This window comes from Myripristis murdjan, chromosome 9 (assembly GCF_902150065.1).
Source record: "Myripristis murdjan chromosome 9, fMyrMur1.1, whole genome shotgun sequence".
In the NCBI taxonomy this organism is placed as follows: domain Eukaryota; kingdom Metazoa; phylum Chordata; class Actinopteri; order Holocentriformes; family Holocentridae; genus Myripristis; species Myripristis murdjan.
In genome coordinates this window covers 29,684,172-29,708,804 of record NC_043988.1, presented here as the reverse complement: position 1 = coordinate 29,708,804, position 24,633 = coordinate 29,684,172, and the positions used below count along the sequence as shown (strand labels likewise).

General features: G+C 41.4%; 1 protein-coding gene across 2 annotated transcripts in view; it reads left to right on the top strand.

Annotated features, from left to right (window-relative positions):
- Window positions 1-24,633, top strand: part of taok3a (TAO kinase 3a) — a 91,077-nt gene that overhangs the window by 44,351 nt on the left and 22,093 nt on the right. For both annotated transcript variants that reach the window (XM_030059865.1, XM_030059867.1), the window contains exons 3-12: window positions 2,990-3,244; window positions 7,676-7,747; window positions 9,643-9,744; window positions 10,229-10,274; window positions 13,021-13,117; window positions 13,858-13,971; window positions 15,719-15,810; window positions 16,300-16,393; window positions 19,696-19,777; window positions 23,858-24,025. In XM_030059865.1, coding sequence (XP_029915725.1) covers window positions 3,113-3,244; window positions 7,676-7,747; window positions 9,643-9,744; window positions 10,229-10,274; window positions 13,021-13,117; window positions 13,858-13,971; window positions 15,719-15,810; window positions 16,300-16,393; window positions 19,696-19,777; window positions 23,858-24,025 — 999 coding nt within the window. In that variant the 5' untranslated portion in view covers window positions 2,990-3,112. The remainder of the gene's footprint in view (window positions 1-2,989; window positions 3,245-7,675; window positions 7,748-9,642; window positions 9,745-10,228; window positions 10,275-13,020; window positions 13,118-13,857; window positions 13,972-15,718; window positions 15,811-16,299; window positions 16,394-19,695; window positions 19,778-23,857; window positions 24,026-24,633) is intronic.

Genomic DNA, 24,633 nt, shown 5'->3' with positions numbered 1-24,633 from the left:
GCATTTTCAGAAATTGCGAAAAAAAAAAAAAAAAAAACTAGGATGGAAACGCCAGGAATTCGAAAAACGGCCGAAAATTCGCAAAAAAAGTTTTTACGCTTGGAAGGGGTGGATTTCTCAGCGTATCGATAAAAGAAAATGCGACTTTTTGCTGTGGAAACAGGTTTTGCGAATAAACGATGACTGGACCGGATACCACGTCGCGCTTCTATGCTACAGTCTTATTATTAGTTATTATTATTATTATAATTATTATTATTATTATTATTAGTCTCTTATTCCTTATTTAGGATGGTTCGGTACGAAGTTAGCGCGGCCAAAATAGTAACCAGCTGAGTGTTTGTTGTTGTTGTTCAGTGGCGACACACAGACGCTATCTGATGGCGTCATCTCACGGCGCACTCTCCTCTCAATAATGGCAAAACAAAACTAATGGAAACAGGCATAAATTTGCGTTTTCTTTTGCGCATTTTGACAAAATTTGCTCAAAAATTTCGATATCTTTGGATGGAAACCAACTAAGTGACTAACCTGAAGATACATTTCTAGATTGTAATTGTTGAGTTTTCTTGAGGCTCTGGTCGATGGCGTTCAGGTTTTGGTTGGCTCCAAACAGAATTTTGTCCGGGTTTGGTTGGATCGGGCTCAGCATGTTGGTCTGGTCACCAGGTTGGTTTGAGTTTGGCCAAAAATGTGTCGACCACAGCCGGGGTCAGTCTTAGAAGATCAGGCTCGGTTCAAGCTGTACTCCAGACTTTGTGTGACTGTAACTCACCTGTACCTGAGGTAACGCCACCAAACCATGAAGCTGCTGTCTTCATGAATCGGGTCTTTTGGAGCAAAGGGCGCATGCCTTTGCCTTTAAGAGCGATATATTTGGAGTGAGTCTGATGACTGAGATCCCTTTAAGAGCAGGGGATTAGGATGATGCTGATGCTTAGTGTCTGGGCCTGGCTGCCTGTGTGTCTTACTGTCTCTGCCTGTATGTCAGCCTGCGCTGTGTGGGGCTGGCCTTTGGAGCCAGATTTGCTTGCTGCATCTGGCCGACGTGCACAGATATTTCATGGTAGACAGAAAAAAGAGGATGTGTGTGTGTGTGTGTGTGTATGTGCATGTCAGTGGAGTGTGTGTATGTGTTGCGTGTGCAGCGAAGCTAACTGGAGCAGGGTGTCCAAGCTGCGTACACGCTTGATGGCCCGGCTGCAGCCTTGTGACGCAAAACATTCTGTGTTTTGTGTGTGTCTGCGTGCACATGCAACTGTTACACTGTGTGCATGTGTGGAAATGATGCATCAGTGACTCAGCTTCAGCTGTCGAGTTTGTGTGTGTGTGTGTGTGTGTGTGTGTGTGTAAGTATGTGAGTGTGTCTGACTGTGACTTTGTGCTTAGTTGAGCAACACATCAGACAGCAAGCCATCACTGTATGACTGTCTTTTTCCTGTCCCATCCCTTATCAAGTGTCCATGACACACACACACACACACACACACACACACACACACACACATACACATATGGATATTCCTGGAAGAAGCTCATGTTGACTGTGATAAAGGTTAAATTAGATCAATCAATGTCTGGATGGTTTCCAGTCAACACTGACCTGTTTAAGCCGTGCGGGTGTGTGTCAGTGTCATTTTATGCTTTAGCATGCATCTGTTTATTCCAGAGGTTATTTATAGTTTAAAGTAATGATCTGTAATGTGTTCATATAAATAAGTGTCTGCTTTACCAATAGGCTTAACGCTATAGTGATTTAATCTATTAATAGCCAAGTAATAAAATCTCATGTATTGCTGTCCAAAATAACTTGAGCTCTCCAGGGCTTTCACAGCAAAAATCCTGTGTGCACAGGAAGTGATATGTTTCACATTGTTGGAAGCAGCAACAACAGTTTGTTTGGAATAAAGTGGAAGAACTGGGTAGTTAGCCGGAGCAGCTACCATGACTGAACAGACTCAGTTTGGGTCTGACTTTTATAATTCATTGTTGTTTTCGTGCTCAAAGTAACTGCTGTACTCGGCTTCAGTGTCGCTCCCCTCGCTCAGGTCATCTGCCATTTTTCACCATCTGAAGCGCAACTTTAGAAACTTTTTTGAGGTCCATACTGAGGCTAAGAGTTCTGGAAAAAGAAAACAAACAAAAATCTATTACTTTATCCAACTTTAATGGGAGAGGCGGGCAAGAATGCATGTGTGCATATATCCCTCCTGGCCCCCTGAAAATGACACATGCATACGCTCATGAAAATAACACTAGCATTTGTCTGACCAATGATAATTTGGGTCAGACAAGAGCACATCAACCGGAAGACTAAAACCCGAGAGAAGAGCGCTTCCCACAGAAACTCAAACGCTATCGACAGAAAATCCAAGCAGTCCCGCCCACAGTGCCTGATTGACAGGTGATCTCTGGGACTTGCAGTACAGAACGACCACAGCAGTGATTGCTTAGCTCCAAAAATGTGGCCAAAAGCAAAAAAAAGATTTTGCTGGCGGTCGCTTCAGTCTGAACTGTGCACTCACCTAGTTCTGAAGGAACTTATTTGATTACTTGTTACTTGATTAATTGTTTTGCCATTCATCAAGTAAATATCATAAGCATTTGTTGATCACAGCTCCGTTAAGATCATGAAGATGCTAAAATTTTCTTACTTTTTTTCATTTTTGTTTCTAAGATTAATATTTTGTTTTGGGTTTTTTTTTTTTTTTTTGGCTGCTGGTCAGACTAAGGAAGCAATTTCTGCATAAAAGCAATTCCTTATGTCCTTAAATTAATCCATTCATTGAAAAAATAATCATTAGATCACTCGACATTGAAAATTCCCGTTAGATGTGGCCCTGTATTCACCTGTTGCTTGTTAACAGTGCAGTCACCATATAGAGACAAGACACATAGCCAGGACTAGATTTTCAATGAGTGTAAGAAATGACAGACAGTGGAATTAAAGTCATTGTCTCTCTCTCTCTCTGTGTGTTCACGTTTGCAGGTCTAGCTGGCCAATGCCGGGCCCGTCGTGGACGTCTGGCGGCGGTAGCAGCAGCAGCAGCAGCAGCAGCAGCAGTGTGTATGTGAGCGCGGTCCCTGGTGCCTAGCCCATGTCCAGCCCATAATGCCGTCGTCCACACGGAAAGGAGCGCTGAAGGACCCCGAGCTGGCCGACCTCTTCTTCAAAGATGACCCCGAGGACGTCTTCTGCGACCTGCACGAGATCGGACATGGCAGCTTCGGGGCCGTCTACTTTGTGAGTCCCACACTGGTGACAAAGCTTTAAGCCAGGTTTCCCAAGTGTGACACAGCTCTCTAAAGGCCATGAAACACTTTGACAGACTGTAAATATCCCGGTTTTAATGTGAATTGAAAGGCTTGAGCAATAACACCCACTAACAACTAGATAGTGGTGGTTCATTTGAATTGTGGAGGCTTAGTAAATTTGATTATTTCTGTAGTCGTAATTCTAATCTTCAAAGTTCATCACAAGGGTCTTAATAATCTGATGTTTCTGAAAGTGATTATTTTCTGATTATTTTATGTTTCTATACTGTTTAGCCGGCGTCTTTGATAAGTAACTCTACTCCTCAGATGGAAATCCGAAAAATCCGACCCCTTCTCTAGTCTTCTAAGATTTCACCATTTTCTCTTGAAGTGGAATTACATCTCAGCTGTTACGTGTTCTTTCCCCCCTGTTCGCTCCGCACCATTGAACTTATATGCATGTAATAGATTTTCCACCTGGAAGTTAGTGCAAACAAACATTGTGATTTGGTCTGGACAACAGAGCTAATTCTGGAGAGATCTGTGGTAGGACTGTACATGAATTGAAAAACAGCCCTCAATTTATTTATTTATTTTTTTTTGCCCCATGTGTAACAAAATGATCTTTTTTTTTTTTTTTTTGAAACATGTCATTGCACATGGGTCATGGTGTAGTTTGTACCACGGTACATCACCGTATTTAACAAAATTGACTCAAATTATACAACATGTTAAATGACAAATCAGATGACAAAATGAGCCACAGGGAGTTTTATTAAAAATCCTGTTACAGTTTATTAAAACAGAACTACAAGTGCACATGTCATAACATCACATAAAGTACCTGAAGAATATATAAATAAATATCATAAAATCATATTAAGATATTCAGCTGTATTTTTTTTGTTTGTTTGTTTGTTTTTTTGTTTTGTTTTGTTTTGTACAATCCTGCTTCAGCAGTAAATCACACTTGAACCTCCGAACATGTCTTTTTCCATAGTAGCACCATGTCCTGTGATCAAGTCTGTCAAAATATCAACGCTTGCTTTAGCTGGTTAGCCCTTGAAAGTCATTGAAAAGTCTGGAAAGAGGTTGGTTTGTAGGAACGGGGAAACAAAGACGTGAGCAATGGAAAGCCTGAGCTGAGAGGAAACATTTGCTGTGGACAGGCTGGTTGACTCATTACCTGGCTGCTGTTGTGTTCTCATTTAGTTTCTAGTTCAGCAGGCAAGACGTTATGTATGTGAGGAGCTGGACAATTAAAATTTCCCCCGATGAGCTTTAAGCCACGCTTAGCCCGTCACTATATGTATGTACTGTTATTAAAGCATGAATAGAGCAATGATTTATTTATTGACACCTTCCCTTACATTTTATTGATTCATTGATTGGAACACATACTGTGACGGGAGCCCGGTATATCACGGCTCGTTGAATGCAATTAAGTGGAGACAGATCCCCTCTCAGCACTTTCTCTGTAGCCTTTCTTATTAATCTCATCATCACTAATTACTCATCAAGCCTTTGATTCGTAAGCCGTGGGGGGGCGGGAGGGGCGGGGGGTGTTGGGAAAGCATGCTGCATCTCTCCTCTGCGTCTTCGTCTCTTGCTCCTCTTCCTCCTCACCTCCTCTCCCTGGTCCTCTCCTCTCTTTTCTCCCCCTCTCTTGCCATTTCTATCCCTTTTCTTAGCTTTCTTCTCCTCTTCCTCCCCGTATTGTCCTCCACTCCCTACTATTCTCTCCCTCTGTATTTTATTTTATTTCATGTAATCTTATATGCTCCTCTCCTCTCCTCGTCTCTCCTCTCCTCTCCTCTCCAGATGCAGGGCTTGGGGGGGAATAAACCTCTGTTCTTTCTCCTAAGACAGCTGTTCTCTTGCCGGAGAAAGACCGAAACTGGCAATAGTGGGGCAGGATTTTCGAGGCTGGCTGGGCATTACAATTCTCCTCTATCCCTTGTCATTTACACACACACACACACACACACACACACACAGCTCCAGTACATCAGTAGTGGCCGTGGTGCTCAAGCCCGTCTGGCTAACAGGGCCCACTGTGCAGCTAAATCCTGCCCTGATGCCAGTGCTGTGCTCACTGACACACTTCTGCTGTCTGCATCACAACTGGTACACTGCTACAGCTTTTGCTGTTAGCCAGGCCGGCCTTAATGTATGTGCATCACGGTTGGGTGCATTTCAAATGTAGTTCATGCAATTCGGGATGTACGTTTCCTTCAAAATTCAAATACTGAAAAGGAAAAAAAAGAAGAAAAAAAAAACATTTTGGCACAAGAGGGCTGCCATATCTGGGCTGACTGCTAAATAACTTACGAATTAGCTCTCTGTCATCAGCACAAGTCCGAGTTTGTTTTTCCATCTGGAATTAACTTGAACAACCGATAGATAAATAATGAAATGCACAAGAAATAATGAAAGTATTCCTCCTGTTTAATGGTTTCATTTCAACATCAATTAAAATGTATTCAATCAGCAGTTTTTCCTGGCCGGCGCCTCTCATTTCCAACTTGCATTTTTGTGTCAGCAACACATTTTACACCCCTCAATCAAGGATTCACTCGCTTGATTCAGAAGCATATGAACAAATGCGGTGGATATTATAACAGCATCCACCACCTGCTTGTTCCTACTCAGAGTCATGAGAGGGTTTGGAGTCTTTCCCAGCATGCATTGGGCGGGAGACCAGGACAGACTCGGATCAGGTTTGCCGGTCCATCACGGGCGTAACACAGATACACAGACGCTCGCGCTCACGTTCACACCTGCAGGCAAATCAGAGTCTCCCGTCCACCCGACATGCATGCTGCTTTGGACTGTGGAGGAGACCCATGAGAACACCAGGAGAACATGCAAACTAGTTATTTTCATCAATGATTAGTCTATCAATTATTTCTTCACTCAATTCACTTGATTAATCACTTCATCTATGAAATGTGGAGCCCAAAGTGAATCGTTTCAGCACTAATTCAGACAACAAAACTCGGGTTCCTCTTGTATTGCGGCGCCCTAAGCACAGAGATCTGCTTTATAATATGATGATTTGCGAAATGAGTTAAGTGATGTGATGGTGATCGGTTGATTCGTACTATGTCTGTCACTGTAAATGCATGCGTGGTTTGTGTAAGTAGGTTACGACTGCATATGCAAGGAAATTTTAGGAAGTTCTGTGTGCATGCATAGTTCATGCATAGGAAATGCCAGTAAAGAGCAGAACAAGGGAAATTTCCCCGCTGCTCAAAATGTGCTAACGGCGTATCACCCAGGGCCTTCAGTACACACCAGCTGAATGAATTAGACTCCTGTAATTATTGATACACTCCCTTTCTCCTCTAACGCCAATTAGCTTTAAGTGTATGTAAATATTTCAGTGCTACATGCTTTTTTTTCCCTCCTTAGTCGACCATCCATCCATTGCACCAGCATAGATGGCTAATATGCATAAAATGACAGGCAGGCGTAGGGATCAAATGAATCTAAAGGAACCAAATGGGAATACTCTGCTGCTTGCTGCTACTGTAATTCCCAACATGAAATTCTCATTTGTTTGTAAGTGGAATGGAGTGGAGATACAGGCTCAGGTTGAACTGCAGTGTATTCGTGCCTAAGGCCAAACGGCCCCAGGGGTTAACACCACTGGTCTAATCTGGGCAGGTGGATACACACAGGCAAGTCCAGCACCGTGCGACTGGCTAACCGCATGCGGCAGCTTTGTGCAGGCTTGTGTTAGTACCTCTTGATCGCATGCGGCGCGTCAAGTTCAACACGCCGATGGAAATTTATTCGATTCATACCCGAGAATCTGTTTCTGCTGCATCATTCTGGTACAGATGTATGGCGTTGTGTTGCTTTGATCTTGCGTGCATTTGATTTATTCATCTCAACGCTAGATCACCCTTAGTGTGTTACAGATATTACTCACCAGTGGAAATCAATTCATTTCAAATAAAATATGCCATCACCAGTGCATCCCTCTGATGCATTGTTTTGCAATGCAAATGTTACGTGATGGATTTTTTTTTTCTACTTGTGTGATCTCCTTAAGCTTAATATTGTTTTACTTCATCGTTTGACACCTTTCTCGGCTGTTGAAATGATGAAATTTGCATAAGTTAATCAATGACCTTTTATACTGACTTGATCACAGTCACCAGGATCCTTGATCCTCGTATTTTAATGTACAGAAATGCATCGACGTAGCCATTTCTTTACAGTGTGCTTTACAATGTGCACCAGTGTTCTTCCTCTATTCTTTTATAGACCTTTATGACTGTTAGGGGACAAAAAAGCACAATAAGTCCTGTGATGTCTTGTGACATGTTTCTGATTATTTGTGAGAGTTGTGTCTCTTCAAGTTTACCCCCTGACTTTGATCCTACCCACTGTGTCTTGCATTGTTTCTCAGGCTCGTAACTCCTACTCCAATGAGGTGGTGGCCATCAAGAAGATGTCCTACAATGGCAAGCAGACCACTGAAGTAAGAAACACTAGAAACACACACACAAACTTTTCTTCTTTAAAACCAGTTCATTATAATGCTCAAAAAGGTCTGGCTATACTGGGAAGAGTTTTGTGTCAAACATTTTTGCACTTGCCCTTTAACCTTCAATCCCATTGAGATGTAATCACACAGCAGATTCAAGGTCAGGTGAAGGTCAGGTTAGGCTGTGATCAGACAGGAATATTTTCCCCTCATGTTTAAACACAAAATGCAGCTGTTAGTGTCACTAGTAACAGAGAGAGGAGGAGCTCAAAGTGTGCAGGCAGCGTTAAACCACTCTTGCTGCAGTGCAACACAAAGTTCGACCGCAGTTTGCAAGCCATCTGTCAGTGTTCGTTAGCAACACTGAAGTAGCAAAAAATAACGAAAATGAAAACCGGTAAGAGAAAGTTAGACATTGTTGTAGTTTTTTTTTTTTATGTACTTATTTGAAAACCTATTCATTTGATTGCACAAAAATGGATTCTGAGATGACTAACATAAAGATTTCCACCACCTTCTCCATTTTGACTTCTGCCGGTTATGTAACGATACATTCACATCATACGCAGTTTAGTCATCAAGTTTAGATATTTTGAGCAGCCATGGCACCGCATACGAAATGCATCCAAAATGCAAGGCACATAGTTTGGAAGAGACGTGAGCCTACCTCACCGACCCGTTGGAAAAAAATGAAAACAACAACAACAACAACAACAACAAAACAGCGTCCTTTGTGATCACAGCTTTAGACTACAGCTGCCTACGTTTTTGTGGTTGAGTCTGTATAAATGCCTTTCTCCTCTTTGAAAACGTACGACTGAGGCATAAATACCACAGTCCCCATATTGTGGAATGGTGCTACCATTTGAGATATCCTGATCCTGTATGATACAAACAATGCGTAGTTACCAGTGTTGGGACCAATTACTCACAAAACTAATAAGTTACAATTACTAATTACTTCTGTAAAAAAGTAATTTTGATTACTACTCAATTACTGCTGCAGAAGAGTAATTCAATTACTGGGAAAAGTGATTTTTATGATTACTTTTTTTCTTTTCTTAAATCCTCTTATTAATGCACATATTTTTGCATTGCTGTTGCAGTGTGGACACTTTGAAAAAGTAATTCATTACAGTTTAAAGTAGTGATGGCAGCATGTCCCGGTGGGGAATTGAACCCCCGGTCTTCTGTATGGCAGGCGGAAATACTACCCGCTCTGCCGTTGAGGAACACAAACGCTTCTTGTAATTTGTGCTCATTCTCCATGCATGTTGATAATTTACGAAAAACTACAAAGTCCGACCGGTTTGAAAATTGACACACCGCTTTTTCTCCACAAGACGCACATTTTTTGAATAGGATAATAAAATAATAATAATTATTAGTAGTAAGTAACGGCGCATTTTATTGTCAGTAACGGTAACGGCGTTGTAACGGGGGAAACAGTGATTTCTTTGATTACTCGTTACTGATAAAAGTAACGCCGTTTCTTTGTAACGCCGTTACTCCCATCACTGGTAGTTACAGCCAAGCAATCTGATTGGTCAAGGACACTTTCCAGCTGTCCCGATGGCCCTCGGCTGGCTCTGCTTCACTGCCTCACCGACCCTTTTGCCAACCCGGAGCCTCGTTTGCAGTCTTTTTCTGCCGTTTTTATCGTTTATGTATGTGCACCGCTGTGAAGAAACCTCTCCAGCTTGTACACACGGGTTGTTAGTCGCGGCATAAAACTCATAAAACCTACAAGCACATTCCTTACTGTGATGCTGGCTGCTTTGTTGAGGCCGGTGGCGCTGTCACACCCATAATCGTTGCAAATGTCTGCATACCTGTAGGGTGTAACCCTGTGTGTGTGTGTGTGTGTGTGACTTTTTGTGTTTTGGCAGAAGTGGCAGGACATCATTAAGGAGGTCAAGTTTTTGGAACAGCTGCGACACCCGAACACCATTGAGTACAAAGGCTGCTACTTGAAGGACAACACTGCCTGGGTTAGTGGAGCCGTGTGGCTCTGTTGGCCGGTGTTGACACATCCCCTCTTCTCCCCCTCTCTCTCTGTTTGTGTATTCTCTCTCTTCTCTGTCCTCCGTCTCATCTCTCCCTCCCTCTCGTCTGCACGTCTCATCCTGTCCCGCTCCCCTTCCTTCTCCCACTCTTGCATCTTTCTCGCCACTTCTTCTTCTTTCCCTGTTTTTGCCCGACTCGTTTGTCTATGCCTTTTACTCTCTTTCCACTGCCTGCTGTTTGTTTTCATGTGTGTGTTGTAGGGACTTTTTAAATAAGTCAACAGAGCCATATCCACTGCAGACATCATCCTGTAATCTGTTTGCGCTACACGACGCCTCCGCACTTTGATTGGCTACCCTAATCTGACCCGACGCTTCATTTTTGCGACATTTTATGATTGAATGAACCCTGTGTGAACGATAAGTTATCCGGTTGTGAGTGTGTGGTGTCTGTGTGTGTGTGTTGCAGCTGGTGATGGAGTACTGCCTGGGCTCTGCATCAGACTTACTAGAGGGTAAGTGTGTTTGTTAACGCGCACACACATTCACACTCGCACATGTGCATACTGTATATGTTTTTGTTTTTGTGTCAGTCAGGAAGTTCATCATTTTTCTATGTTTTTTTTTTGTGTGAAAGTGAATCACGACACAAAAGGATCAGGGCTTTGTTCATAAAAGATTTTGTTGCATAGAAGCACCAAATTCGGACCAGTTTGTGGCAACGGGGCGGCTACTGGGCACAGAAACCTTCCCATAATAAAAGGGTTGTAAGATACAGTTAGACCCACAATTTGTTTTCCCTGCTAGGTTTGTGAAAGTTAACTTGGTTACATTTTTGCTTTTGGGTCATTAAAATCATCATATTAACTCCGATTACTTCAACTTCCTTGTGTATCTTTAACAGTGACGTCATGCTGCACCAGTACACATAAATAAAAATTTTGAGCAATAAAAATTTTTGACTGATGAATGATGTCCCTCCACTCGTCCCAACAAATTAAACTATTTCTCTCCCTCACTGATTTCCCTTTGGGTTACACTTTTAAATGATCCCTTGATGTGTTATGTCCCACTCCAACATCCTGTTGTAACAGGAAACACATAAATTCAAGGATTAGATTTTGAAAGTAGTTTGTTGGTGTAATTTTAGCTCAGCATGATGGACTCTTGATGTTCATTCGAGCGCAGAGCAAACAAAGAAATGGCCAAATATGAGACAATGTCTAGACAATGGTTTGCCGTTGGTTCATTTTGTGACGTCTGGCTTTCCAGGCATGAGGAACTGCATGCTATCAGATTTCAATATCTGCTTCCTTGTACCCAGAAAACCTTGTTTTGTTTTGTTTTGTTTTTTTTTTCAGTTTCCATAACTGGCTCAGATTACACTGTCACTGTTCATGAATTGCACAAGAGCTTGCTTAGTAAAACTAACAAACAAAAAAAATCCTGACACTCACATGTTCAGGCAGTCTCAGCGCTGTTATTTGATGCCACCTGAGTTAGAAAGGTACATGAGTGTGTGAGTTTGAAAGGCTCATCTGTGTAAATCCATGAAAACACACAACTTTGAATACATGGCTCCCAAAATGTGTAAAGTCGACCTCTGCTTCAGCCACAATGCCCATGAACACTTGACAATAAACCCCTGTATATAAATGTAAAAGTAATTTGCCTCTGTAAATGAGATCTGAGAAGTGATCTAAGATTAGTGCCGGATCTCTTATATGTAGATTCAGTGTATAGCACAACTTATTTTATTGAGAAACCAACATTTTTCCGGTCACCCATTATTCCTCCTCCACCATTTTTCAGCCTCTAAACATTCCTGACCTTCACCCAGTGTGTTATTTTAAGGACCTACATTTTTACTCATCACTGACGCAGATACACAGTCATGACAGTCAGCGATCCTGGCCCCTTTTTTTTTTTTTTTTTTTTTGGGACTTTAGCCTTTCTGAAAATTCTCCGTCATATTTCTGCTGTGACCTTTTGCCTTGGCGCATGCTGTCTATCACGGCAGCGGTCCACGGGGAACCTGCTTTTAGAGCCCATATCACAACGGTTTGCTCGTTATCCAGATGGCAGATGCCAGGGGAATATTTTGTTGTTGTAGTATCAGCCGAACAGATTGGTGTATATGCTGTACTTGGTGACAAACTGTGAGGTTTCGTTCCCCCTAAAACACTCCTCAATCACCAGACATGAAGAAACACGGCAACAGTTTTACAATTGTATGAAATTTACACCTCAGGACTTAATGCAAAAACATTATGTGAGTCTGTTATTTGCTGGGTACAGATTATGTCAGATGGTGCCTTGGTAGACTCTATGTGCAAGGTTTGGGATCAAAAGCGCAAAATCTTACCAAGATTATTTGTCTTATTTCAAGTCAAAAATGTCTTATTTCTTGTCAAAATATCTCATTACACTTAAAATAAGACATGATCACCTTAGAAGTAAAATTGTTTTTAGACAATTTTCACTCATTTCAAGTGAAAATTCACTTGAAACGAGTGAAAATTTGCTTGTTTCATTGGCAAAATGTGCCAGTGGAAAAAGTGAAAATTCATTTGAAATAAGTGAAAATTAGCTAGAAACAAGAAACAAATTTTGCCAATGAAACAAGCAAATTTTCACTTGAAACAAGAGACAATTGTCTATAAACAAGTTACTTCTGAGGCGATCATGTCTTATTTTAAGTGCAATGAGATATTTTGACTAGTAATAAGACATTTTTGACTTGAAATAAGACAAATAATCTTGGTAAGATTTTGAGTTTTTGCAGTGGGGAATGTCTGGAAAGTCCTTGAATTTTGAAAAGTGTATGTAAGTGTGAAGGTGGGAGAATTTGGTCATTTCTAGGGACGAATTGCAAAATATCACAGAATTTGGTAAGCCTAATGTAAAAAAAAATAAGCAAGTTATTCACTAAATATAATATTTGTGATCATGTTATGTCTATTCACACCCCTCCCTTTCTATCTCACACACACAAACACACAATAAAACTCTGGTGACCTCTGAAATTGAAGTGTGTTTAGAAGTTTGAATCATTCATGAAAAACCATGGAAATTCGACATTAAGTCACGGAAAAGTCACAGAATTTAACGTTTGACGCTGAACATAATTACATAGAGAGATAATCTGGGGTGAGGACGTTTGTGCACAGCGGTTAGTTCTGCATCAAGACTGCGTTCGTCTTTGGAGGCCTCTTACTGTAATCACCTCATCTCCTCCTCGCTCTTGTCTTTCTCCCACAGTTCATAAGAAACCGCTCCAAGAGGTGGAAATTGCTGCCATTACCCACGGTGCCTTGCTAGGACTGGCGTACCTACATTCCCATAATATGATTCACAGGTGAGTCAGCTTGTTGTCTCGTTTCCATATGTTTCCCAACAGGAATATAAGTTGCGCAAAAGCAAGACTGGACGCGACGTGAGACACACTTATCCCCCCTTTATTGTAAAAGCAGTAAAAACCTTTTTGTCTGTTGAGGTAATCAGAAGGTAAACCAGTTCCTTCTTGGAAATCATTTTCAGGAAATAATGACCCTCCTATCTCACCGGAGTCTGTAATTTTATCTTTTTACGACGGACAGATATGATTGGTATCCAGTAACGGCACAACACCAACTAATTTGACAGTTCGGTTTTTATCACATGCTCCATTGCAGAGATTAAGATGTGCCATAAAAGCTGTTAAAATGAACACATAAAGCACACAAATACACCACTGACCACTTTGTTAATATTTGAACGCTTTTTAACAGCCCAGGGAAAAAGGTATTCCTTGTCTCAATTTGTTTATATGGCCCATGCAGTTACACTTATGATCCATTATAGCATCTGGCGGAGAGAAACACCATATTTAATGCATGTATTTTCATTACACTGCATCACATTCAGTTGAGCCATACACAAATTTACCTCCTATCATTATGACCCTGACTTACATGATGCCATTGGTGCTTAACACGAAGCAGAATAGATGCCAGACACTGATGTGGCTTCACTTAGTGTCTCATCATGTTTTGTTTTGTTTTTTTTATCTTCTCTTTACGTGCCAACCCTCCTGTCCCGCCCGCCTTCCCCATCCAGAGATGTGAAAGCTGGTAACATCCTGCTGACTGAGCTGGGCCAGGTCAAACTGGCTGACTTTGGCTCCGCCTCCATCGCCTCACCTGCCAACTCCTTTGTGGGAACACCTTACTGGTCAGTACACATCGTGACGTGACGTGACATGACATGACATGACATGATGTGACATGACATGACATGACATGACATGACATGGGAGACACGGGACTGAAAGATCAAACAGGTTTCTGTCTAAGAGAAAGACTCACATGATGATAGATAGATAGATAGATAGATAGATAGATAGATAGATAGATAGGTATACTTTATTGATCCCAACCAGGGAAATTCTGGTGTTCCAGCAGCAACAGTAGAAACATATAATAAAGTTAAATAAAATAGAATAAAGGCTAAATATATACAATAAAGACTAAAAACTAAAAATATACATGAATGAATATGAAAATGAAATATACAGATGGAATTAAGTATATACATGATTGCATAGATAAGGAATGATAAAGGTCCTCTGATCAAAAATTTCCGTTTGTGCTCTTTAGTCACTTTTGCCACGTTATGCAAATAAATGTGAGTCCATTTTGTGCACAACCCTGTTACAAGGGTTGTGAATTTTCGTTGTTGTTATTGGTCTCTTTGTATCAACAGAAACCTCTTAAATTATAGGACTTCTCCTTTGGACAGTAGACATTTCTTACTTGTGTAGATTTCTGTTCTAGACCAACAGATATGGAGTAAAGTCCAGACCACATATGGCTTGAAACAAAACCAAATTAATGCACTGCAAAAACTCAAAATCTTACCAAGATTATTTGTCTTATTTCAAGTCAAAAATGTCTTTTTACTAGTTAAAATATCTCATTACACTTAAAATAAGACATGATCACCTCAGAAGTAACTTGTTTATAGACAATTGTCTCTTGTTTCAAGTGAAAATTTGCTTGAAACAAGTGAACATTTGCTTGTTTCATTGGCAAAATTTGTTTCTTGTTTCTAGCTAATTTTCACTTATTTCAAGTGAATTTTCACTTTTTCCACTGGCAAATTTTGCCAATGAAACGAGCAAATTTTCCCTTGTTTCAAGTGAATTTTTACTTGAAACAAGTGAAAATTGTCTAAAAACAAGTTACTTCTGAGGCGATCATGTCTTATTTTAAGTGTAATGAGATATTTTGACTAGAAATAAGACAAATAATCTTGGTAAGATTTTGCGTTTTTGCAGTGTGTACAAATGTATTGTAATTATAAGTACTGAGAAAACAGCATTGCAAATGAAACTGAGGTATAGTACTTAAAATACTACAATACAAGACTACATGCAGTGCCTGAATTTCATTTGCCATTTTTTACTCTGACTCATCTTGACTCCATATGTTATGTGCGGCCCCAGAGTTGACTGTACTGTCCTCTTTCTGTTCGCATGTCACGTCGACATCGTGTGTCCATATATATATGATATGTGTTTTGCCATATCAGGCCGAACGCTCGGTCACAGCCAAGCAGCTGTGACGGGGGGGGAAAAAGGCAACACATAAACAGCTGGACGTACGATTGACTCTCCTGATGCCAAAACCCAGCGGTGCACCACTTTGTCCCACTGATCATGTTAAACTGACACACACACACACACACACACACACACACACACACACAGTTGTCATGCTCTACATTTACACAAGTGCACACACACACTCGCATTCTAAAAACTGAGCTTCTGTCACAGCATACCAGTCTTTAAAAGCTCTGAGAGGCTTAGCAGATTATGACATTTGCATGGATTTTTTCCCCGTGCTTAATAAACTGTGTCTGTACGTGTGTGCGTGTGTGTGTGTGTGTGTGTCTGTCTGTCTGTCTCTGTCCTCAGGATGGCCCCTGAAGTCATCCTAGCCATGGATGAGGGTCAATATGAGGGGAAGGTGGACATCTGGTCACTGGGGATCACCTGCATTGAACTAGGTGAGCACAAATCCATCTAATGGCAAAACAAAGCATTCATAGGCCCACACAGTCAATAATTGAATTGTTTAAAAGTCACAAGTGAGTCTAGAGGACAAAGAATAGATATAATTAGGCCCTGTGTGCTTTTAAGATGCTGTTTTAGAAACATCAATAATGAATCTGTATGTGCACAGGAATCACAGCGGGAAGGGCTGGTAAATACTGGCTATGGTTGGTCAATTATACAATAAATATCCATCATTTGGAGGCCTTAACTCTGTGTTGAGTCTATATCTTGTGTTGTTGGCTTGAAAAATTGTGAAAGCGGCTGCATATTTTTTGCCTGAAACGGTTACTGTGGTTAGAAACCTGGCATGGACTCAAATCTTTGCTCATACAAATACAAGGAAACTGGCGTTGGTGAAAGTTGTGGCATTAAAACATCGCCCTCCCCCCCTTGTCTCTCTCTCTCCCTCTCTGTGCGTCTTCCCTTCTTCCTTCCGTTAGCGGAGCGTAAGCCGCCGCTGTTCAACATGAACGCCATGAGTGCCTTATATCACATCGCCCAGAACGACTCCCCAACGCTGCAGTCCAACGAGTGGTGAGTTGAAAACACGTTCTGCCCAAAATTGACCCGGTTTTACTCTGAAACTTTGATCAGAGTTGAACACGCAGTCTAATTTCAGACAATATCAGAATTACTCATTCACATCCCTCAGTTTTAAAATATAATCTTTGGATAATGTAATCCAGTATGGTTTGAGTTAAAGGGACACGACCCCTGAATATCAAAAACGCTCATTTGACAGTCATATCAAAAAGGTTTTTCACTGCCAAAGTCAATGAAAGCCCCCAAATCGATGATGCAATCCCTCCAGTCCTCTGCGACTGTAAAGGCATACTGCAATCCGGGCTTGGTCAGGTTAAGCCATCCCTATGTTAATCCAGATGACCTGTGATCCCTGCCACAGGCCTTGTGTGAGATCACTCTCTAAGTCTCTTATGTAATTACGTCGAGGCCCTCGACCAACGAGATCCTGTTTACAGAGCCGCGCCTTGTCCTGCTCCGCCGCTGATTACGGCCTCCCGCTTAGCGCATAACTTTCATAATTATGCGCATAAAGTGCATTCTAGCCAACACATAAGAACATTTTGTAAACTTCACACAGGCTAGCACACACACCGATTGCAACACTGAGTCATGGTGTTGTGAACGCACCAAAGTGAAGGAGCCTCGTGCACTTTCTTTTTTTTTTTTTTTTTTTTTTTTTTTTTTTTATGAGCTCACCGCTGCAGCCTCTCAGGTTATGATTGTGGTTGCTAATGGATTCTCCAGAGAGCCCTCCCAGACATCAAAAATAACTTTGATCACTTTTATTTGGACCGGTAGGTTTTTGAATAACACTTCACTCCCTTTGTTCAGAAGACCGTTTCACCCTCTTCAGTGTTCAAATAGGACCAGCTGTACTAACTCCTCACTGGAGGAGTACAAGACTCATCAAATTTGATATTTTTACATGTTTATTTTGCTTATTATATTTTTTAAAAATGTAAGTTGAATTGTCCGGTTGAACGGAGGATGAAATGGTACAAATACTTAAGTTATTCACAACATCTTGTTTACTCTGTACAGCACATCACTATTCAATATTCACTTATGCTCCATATTAGCCAGTGTAAAACTATTCATTATGCACACACAGTCTCGCACCAGCAGTAGTAGTAGTAGTAGTAGTAGTAAGGAGGAAGAGGAGGAGGAGGAGGAGGAGGAGGAGGGGGATGGAAAGGAAACAGCGATCATCAAATATTAACCCCATGTGTGATGCTCTCCCTGAAATTTCCTCTGTGTAGTTCTTTCACGCTAGGTAAGATTAGGGGTCGATCCTATGTTCCCAGGGTAATTGCAATTATTTGATTATAATCTACTTTCCGAGGTATTTTCTAGCTACTTACAGGGAAGAGAGTAGAGTTTCCCATGAGCTACTTTCGTTAACCAACTTATTTTAATAAATACCTGGTAAATAAAACAGACTGTTACAACAAGTTTAGCAAATTTCAGTTCTTCCTAAGAAATTACCAGGAATTTTATTTAATACATGCAACCCAACTTCCTCACAATTTCCTTATAAGTACTTTTTTCGCCAACTTATTTCCTTGTAAACATGATAATCTACATAATTATGTATTATATAAGAAGTGTGTGAACAAGAGTTTCTTTGGAAGCAGCTTGTGCATAAACACCATTTCAGACATTATTTATGAGCATGCGCCCTCAGATTATGCAGTTTTGTTAATATAGCAGAGTTATGGATATTAATGTTAATTTTAATTGTGTTCATTTTAATTGTAATTTTAATGGTGAGGGAATAACACGGGGCTGTTTTTAGTTTGAAAAAATTGTATCGAGGTAACGTAGGGTAATAGGTGCATTGATATACTCCTGGTTTCAAGAATTTCTCAATTTGGGATCAGTAAAGTACATCTGTCTGTCTATCAAGCCGGTACAGTTTGTTATGATAAAGTCTAAGTAATAGAAGTTAGGGTGTGGTGTGTTTGAAGTATGCGTGGCCATAAGTACTGCATCAGCAAGCCACGCAGTTAAGCGTTCGATGTAGTATGCTGCACGCAGCCCACGCTTCCTAAACACAACCAAGGCAAGTGGCTGAACAGCGCTTTTCTCAAGCAGCCTGAAGGCAACAGTATCCTCGCTGTGTCTTCCCATCACCCGCGCACCCCATTAAACAACACTCCTAAAACATCTTTACACCTTTAAAGACAGCACGAAGCCTGACAAAACGTTGCATGTTGTATCGTATATGAAACAAGGACAGGCCCGAGTTGGAATTTGCTCCTCATCATTACATGTTGAATACGCCTATTGTGCAATTAGCATCGGGTTTCTAGCATCGCGCTGAGGCGAGCGATTGTGTTGGGGCGGTGCGGGGTCGTGGTATTTTTGGAGGAGCTCCAGCGGCCCGAGGCGTCAGCAGCATCCTGCCAGATGAGACGAGTAGAGACATCAGCTCCATAGAGCTACTGCACAGCCTTCAGTACACATGCACAAGGCTGCACTGTACTCTGTACTCTTAGTACACACTTGCTTGGCATGCAAGTGCACTTGTTGACCCTGGCTAATCATGGGAGGACATCAGGTCTAGATACTCAGGCGGACTTGGACTATGAATAGATGTACAGCTGATGCTCAACATGGAAAACCGCTGTATATTGCCTGTGTAACATTTCTAGGCTAGTACCATTCGAAGGACCGTGGTAGCAAAGCAAACACACGACGTTATATCTTTTATCAGCATATTTTTAGATCAGAGTCACTGGCACAGCGTTCCACAGTTCCAGTGGCCTATATTTGAATTGTTCCACATATTTACATAATCTATATATGGTTCAGAGGAGACTACACTAAGAGATTACATAGGATTGCTCCGGTTTAATTCATTGATACAGTAAACATAGCCCAACAGCTATACCATTTAAAGAGATTACTCATCACGTAAAAGGTTCACTGACCGTAAGCAGGGGGATCCCTAGATATTGTTACTGTGTTGTTAATTCTGCTAATGTTTGAACTAATGCTGCGTGGCTGGGAGGGTAGATTGTGTGTGCGCTGGTTCAGATGCAATTGAAATATGTTTGATTTGGAGAAGGATAGGTGATATTATTAAGGTATCATCATCATCAAATTTGAATGGTCCACCAGTTTCTCTAGCTTTCCATTACTCCTCTATGCCTGTTTTTTTTTGGTTTTTTTTGCCTCACTTAAGCCATTCATTGATCAAGCCATGCATCACATCACCTCCATCTTGCCGTCCTTCCGCCATCTCGCCGTCTTTGTTGACTTACACCGTAATCTCACCGTAGTCTCCTCCGTTCCCCCTTTTTTCCCAGGTCTGACCCCTTCCGGAGCTTTGTTGACTACTGCCTACTGAAAATTCCTCAGGACAGACCCTCGTCGGGGGAGCTGCTACGAGTGAGTCTTCTCTGTCTTTCCTCACCCCGCTGTGACCTCACTTCCTGTCTCCGTCAGCCCCTGAGCCACTCCGAGTGAATCACACCCACCCGCCCACGGTTCCCTAACACGAATCACACACACACACACACACACACACGCAGATCCCTCTTACAAACACAGGAATCAAGCACCCCGCCGAGAAATGGTTGTTCTTACGCTTTTTCCTTTTTTTTTTTCTTTCTTTTTTTTTTTTTTTTGACGCAGCACCTCTTCCTGTGCTGCACCCGGTGGCTGTGGTCGCGCTATTCCTCCGTCGTGTGTATGTGTGTGTGTGTGTGTGTGTTGCTTTCACATCAGTGTGCATGAGTCTAGAGTTCAACTGATATGGGTTTTTGAAATGTGATACTTAAATATTTAGATTGATGGCAGGGTGGGACAGCCGCTGAAACAGTGTTTAGATCATGGGGCACTAAAATGACAAATGATAACACTCTTACTAATGCTGCTGTTATAATCATGAAAATACCACTTTTACTATTATTATTAATAGTAAAACATATTCATGCGTACTCAGGACTTTTGTTCAAAATGTTGCATTGCACCTGTGGTTTTCAAAGTGGGGACTGGGGACCTTCAGGGGCCCTTGAGGGGCCTCCACAGGGTCCTCAACAAAATGAGGAGTAGTTTGATTTCACTTTTGGTATTTGAAATTGTTACCAAAATAGATAATACATAAAAGCATCATAATGTTTTTGAATTTGTCAGTGTTAAAGTTGCCCCCGCCCTGTCATCATTCAAAACGGCCCTCAAAACCCACATTTTTAGACTTGCTTTCCCCACTTAATAACTCCCTTTCACTGCTTGTTGCTTTGTTTTGTCTCTTTTTGGTTTTTCTACTCCTTAATTCAAATTTTATCCCTTTAAAGTTGTTTTCTGTTTTTTTCTCTGTAAGCGACTTTGGGTATCCTGAAAAGCGCCATACAAATGTCATGTATTATTATCATTATCATTATCATTATTATTATTATCATTATTATTATTAATGTAGTATTATAATAATAATAAAAAGCAAAATATCTTTTCATATCTGTTTAAAAAACAGGGAAAACTCAGTTCAAATGGGGGCCAGCGGCGTAATGTAAGTCAGCTTAGGAGTCCAGAACATGAAATAGTTTGAAATCCCCCGCCGCAGACCACCGGTGTAATATTCAGCAATTATGCAATAAATATGTAATCAAACAAACTGGATCATGCCCACAATGCTGGACAACGCTGACTGGGTGGTGAATGAACTTGAATAACAGCAACCAATACATCGGCCTAAACCTAATTTGGATACTCGATAGTAAATGAAATGCAGCTGCCTCTCTCGCTCTCTGCTGTGCAAACCACAAGAGTGGAGTCGGTTTATATGGCAACATTTTCCAGTCATCCTCTGTCCCCATCCTGCCAAAATCAACAGTGACCAAAAAAAAAAAAAAAAAAAGAAAAAACAACAACGATATTGTTAATCTGCGTTAGTTCATCGTGTTTCCGTGTAAGCGAGTGGTTGATCTTTTTGTTTGTGCGGCCAACAGGTGCTAATCCTATTGGCCGCTAAGAGTTTTATGTTCTTGGTGGTCTCACTCTGCCACACTCTCCTCGCCCCGGCAGGATGAAGGGATTGGAGGGAGGAAGGGATAGACAGATAGGGGTTAAATCAGGGGCTGTGAACTGTTGCCTTGATAGGATCTACTGTCAGACTGGAATTCACTCTTCCCCAAACTCCTGACCCAAATCCTGCCAGAAACACCAGTAAAGAGGGTTAAGTACCAAACAGACTTGGGATCAGTGTCGAAGGGCCTGCTTTATTGTGATGGGCTGGTGGGGGTGAATGTAGCTTATGATTAATACCCCACTTTCGCTTCTCAGACACACACACGCACACACACTCTCTCCGTTTGAGTGCACACACACACACACAGTCACCCACACCCCTCCAAGCTCTTTAAGGGGGAAATCAGGTCACTAATCTGGGGGCATTGAGCAATCAGTGTTCTCGCTTCAGGTTAAACACGCTCTCCCTCTCCCTGTATATATTATTAATAATGATAACAATAATAATAATAATAAAATAATTATATCTGTCAAATGACCTCTTCCCATAAATAGCCACCATTTACAGGAAAATCTGTACGTTTTGCAAAAATCCACAAAAACGAACAACAGAAAACAGCTTATTGGATATGCCATTATTGTGTGGTGGTGTATTTTTATCATATTTTTTGCTTGTTGATAACACAACTTTACAACACAGCTGCACATTTGGATGCATGTGTTTATTAGAAAACTTTCAAGCTATCTAAGGTTTTGATGTCAGCCATTCAGAATTAAAGAGTAAGGGCTTTTTTCTACACTGATTAGTCATTATAGGGAGATACCAGTTTCTCTGCTGACAGTACAGCATAATGCAACAAGAAATCTTGGCTAGCTGCTGGCTATATTTGTTTGCCCATTCTTCCCCCATTTAATTGGAAGCAAAAAGTTCACAGCCTTTCTCCAGGGCTTTTCATTCTGGGAAACTTGTGGAATTGGATACACCTAAAAAAATGAATTACAACACATCACACGATAAATCCTGGAATGCATTCAGCAAAAAAAAAAAAAATCACGATATCTAATAGTGTAAGAGTCTCAGCGGGTGGATTTTTTCTGTTTAAAGGTGGCAGTAATCACCCTTGACAGCCCGTTCCCCCCACCAGTGATGGCTGTAGATACAGGGAAAGTGTCGACGGTGTTGTGGAAATGCTTTCTCTAGGATTCTTCCAAGACTTTTCTGGGAAATGATATAATCCTGGAGATAACTCCCGTCCCAGCACCCAGCTCAGTGGGACGGGGGCGGCCAGGCTCCCGCTCTCTAGTGTCGGTCCGTCAGAAAACGGGACAAGTCGCTCTCATCTCTATTTTCAGTGTGTGATGTCATCCCCCTGTGTCCTGACCAGCCCATTACACCAGCATCTGTCACATGGATGGGGAGAAAACTGGGAATAGGCCTGAAAAGTATTTTTACATATATACAGCACATATATTTTAGTCCACCGCTCTTAGGTTGCATACATTTCACCGCCCAGCCATTTAAGCAATGTATATTTTATGAATGAGAGTGAGTGAGTGGAGGTGTGAATACGTGTATGAGTGCATGCTTGTGTGTGTGTGTGTGTGTGTGTGTGGTAGGGGGTAGATCCCATGTGTTTAGTGTACTACTGGATGCAGAGTGGCCGGGCTCTCAGGCTGAGGCTAAGCAACCTACAGGCGCCCTCTAGTGATGGTTAGAGTTGTGGTGCTTGGTGAAATATGAACACTATGAATGAAATAAGTTTGGGATGATATCCTGAGTGGTAAAAAAAAAAAAAAATACATGTCACTTTAAAAGCAGTTTGCAGGTTCTTGAAGAGCCGCACGTGAAATGCATGTGAAAGCCTTGAACCTCTGTGTTTGGGACGTGGCATCAAACCACAGCCCGTAAAGGTCTTTAAATGACGGATTATATTCCCCATATCAATCCAGAATTCATGAAATGTTTTCTTGATATAAATTGTCGTGGTAATGCAAATTGTGAATTTTAAGTGTTTGTTGCATAACTTTGGCAAAACACAAAGTTTGAGCAGAGCACACACAGATGTGTAAGTGAGGAATTAGAGTTATATCCTAATATACTACAAATCCATTTTGGGGAAAAAGTCATTATTAGATATTATTAGATCCTGCCCTAAAGACTATAAATGGAAACTAAGCTACTGGCTAAATTTAGTTTATTGAGTTTTTTTTTTTATTATTATTATTATTTTAGAGACTAATGTTTTGCTGTTTCTTGTCACTGTCCAAATAAAATAAATAAATGAATACCCATATAAATACATACATAAAGCTAAAATATCAAGGCTGTTAAAGTGCTATCATTTTTCAAAGTGAACATTTTGGAATGAAACATCCAAGCACCTTTGCACTGCTTACTGTGGAAGAAAGATTTTTTTTGTCCTCCACCCTCCCCTCCCTCTGCCCTTCCCACACATGACCTCTGACCTCTGTGTCTCCCACTCTTTCTCTTTCTCTGTCCAGCATGACTTCGTGCGTCGGGAACGGCCGCCGCGGGTTCTCATCGACCTCATCCAGAGGACCAAGGACGCGGTGCGCGAGCTGGATAATCTGCAGTACCGCAAGATGAAGAAGATCCTCTACCAGGAGAAACACAACGGGCCCATGGGAGAGAGCCAGGAGGAGGAGGAGGTGGGAGGAGGGGAAGAAGAGGGGAGAAAAGGGGAGAAGGGAGAGATGTTTTTTTTTTTTTCATGGGACAGAGTGTCATGGAGAGGAAGTTATGATATGGAGGGAAACAGGTGGGGAAGTCTGCCACAGTGGAGTAAAGGAAAAATAGTTAAAGGAGGCGAGTGAAGGACGATGAAACCGATGGAGTCTCATTTGAGTTTCCACGTTCCTCTCAAAAGGCAAAAATCTGTAGTCAGTTTTTGATTCGTTTAGCGGGTATGGGGTTTGTGTATGACCACCTTCAATTCTGCTTAATTATCTTTCATTATCCCTGAGGGGGAAAGTCCGCAGCGCACATAAAATCAAAAGCAGTAGCAGCACGAAACAATAATAAAATCAACAGTCAAAATAGCAAGAAATCAGGTAGCCGGTTAAAAAACAATAAGCAGCAGTCATTGGATCAAAGGCTTTGCAGTGTAATTTACCAGCGTATGGCTGCTAATTAGTAGATATGTAGCGTTTCACCGCACTGATGCATTGCTAATAAATTGTGCTGATCAATCTGGTAAAAGAAATACAGAATCAGTCGCTCTGACGTTGGCCTGAATCAATATGAAATGCTTTGCATC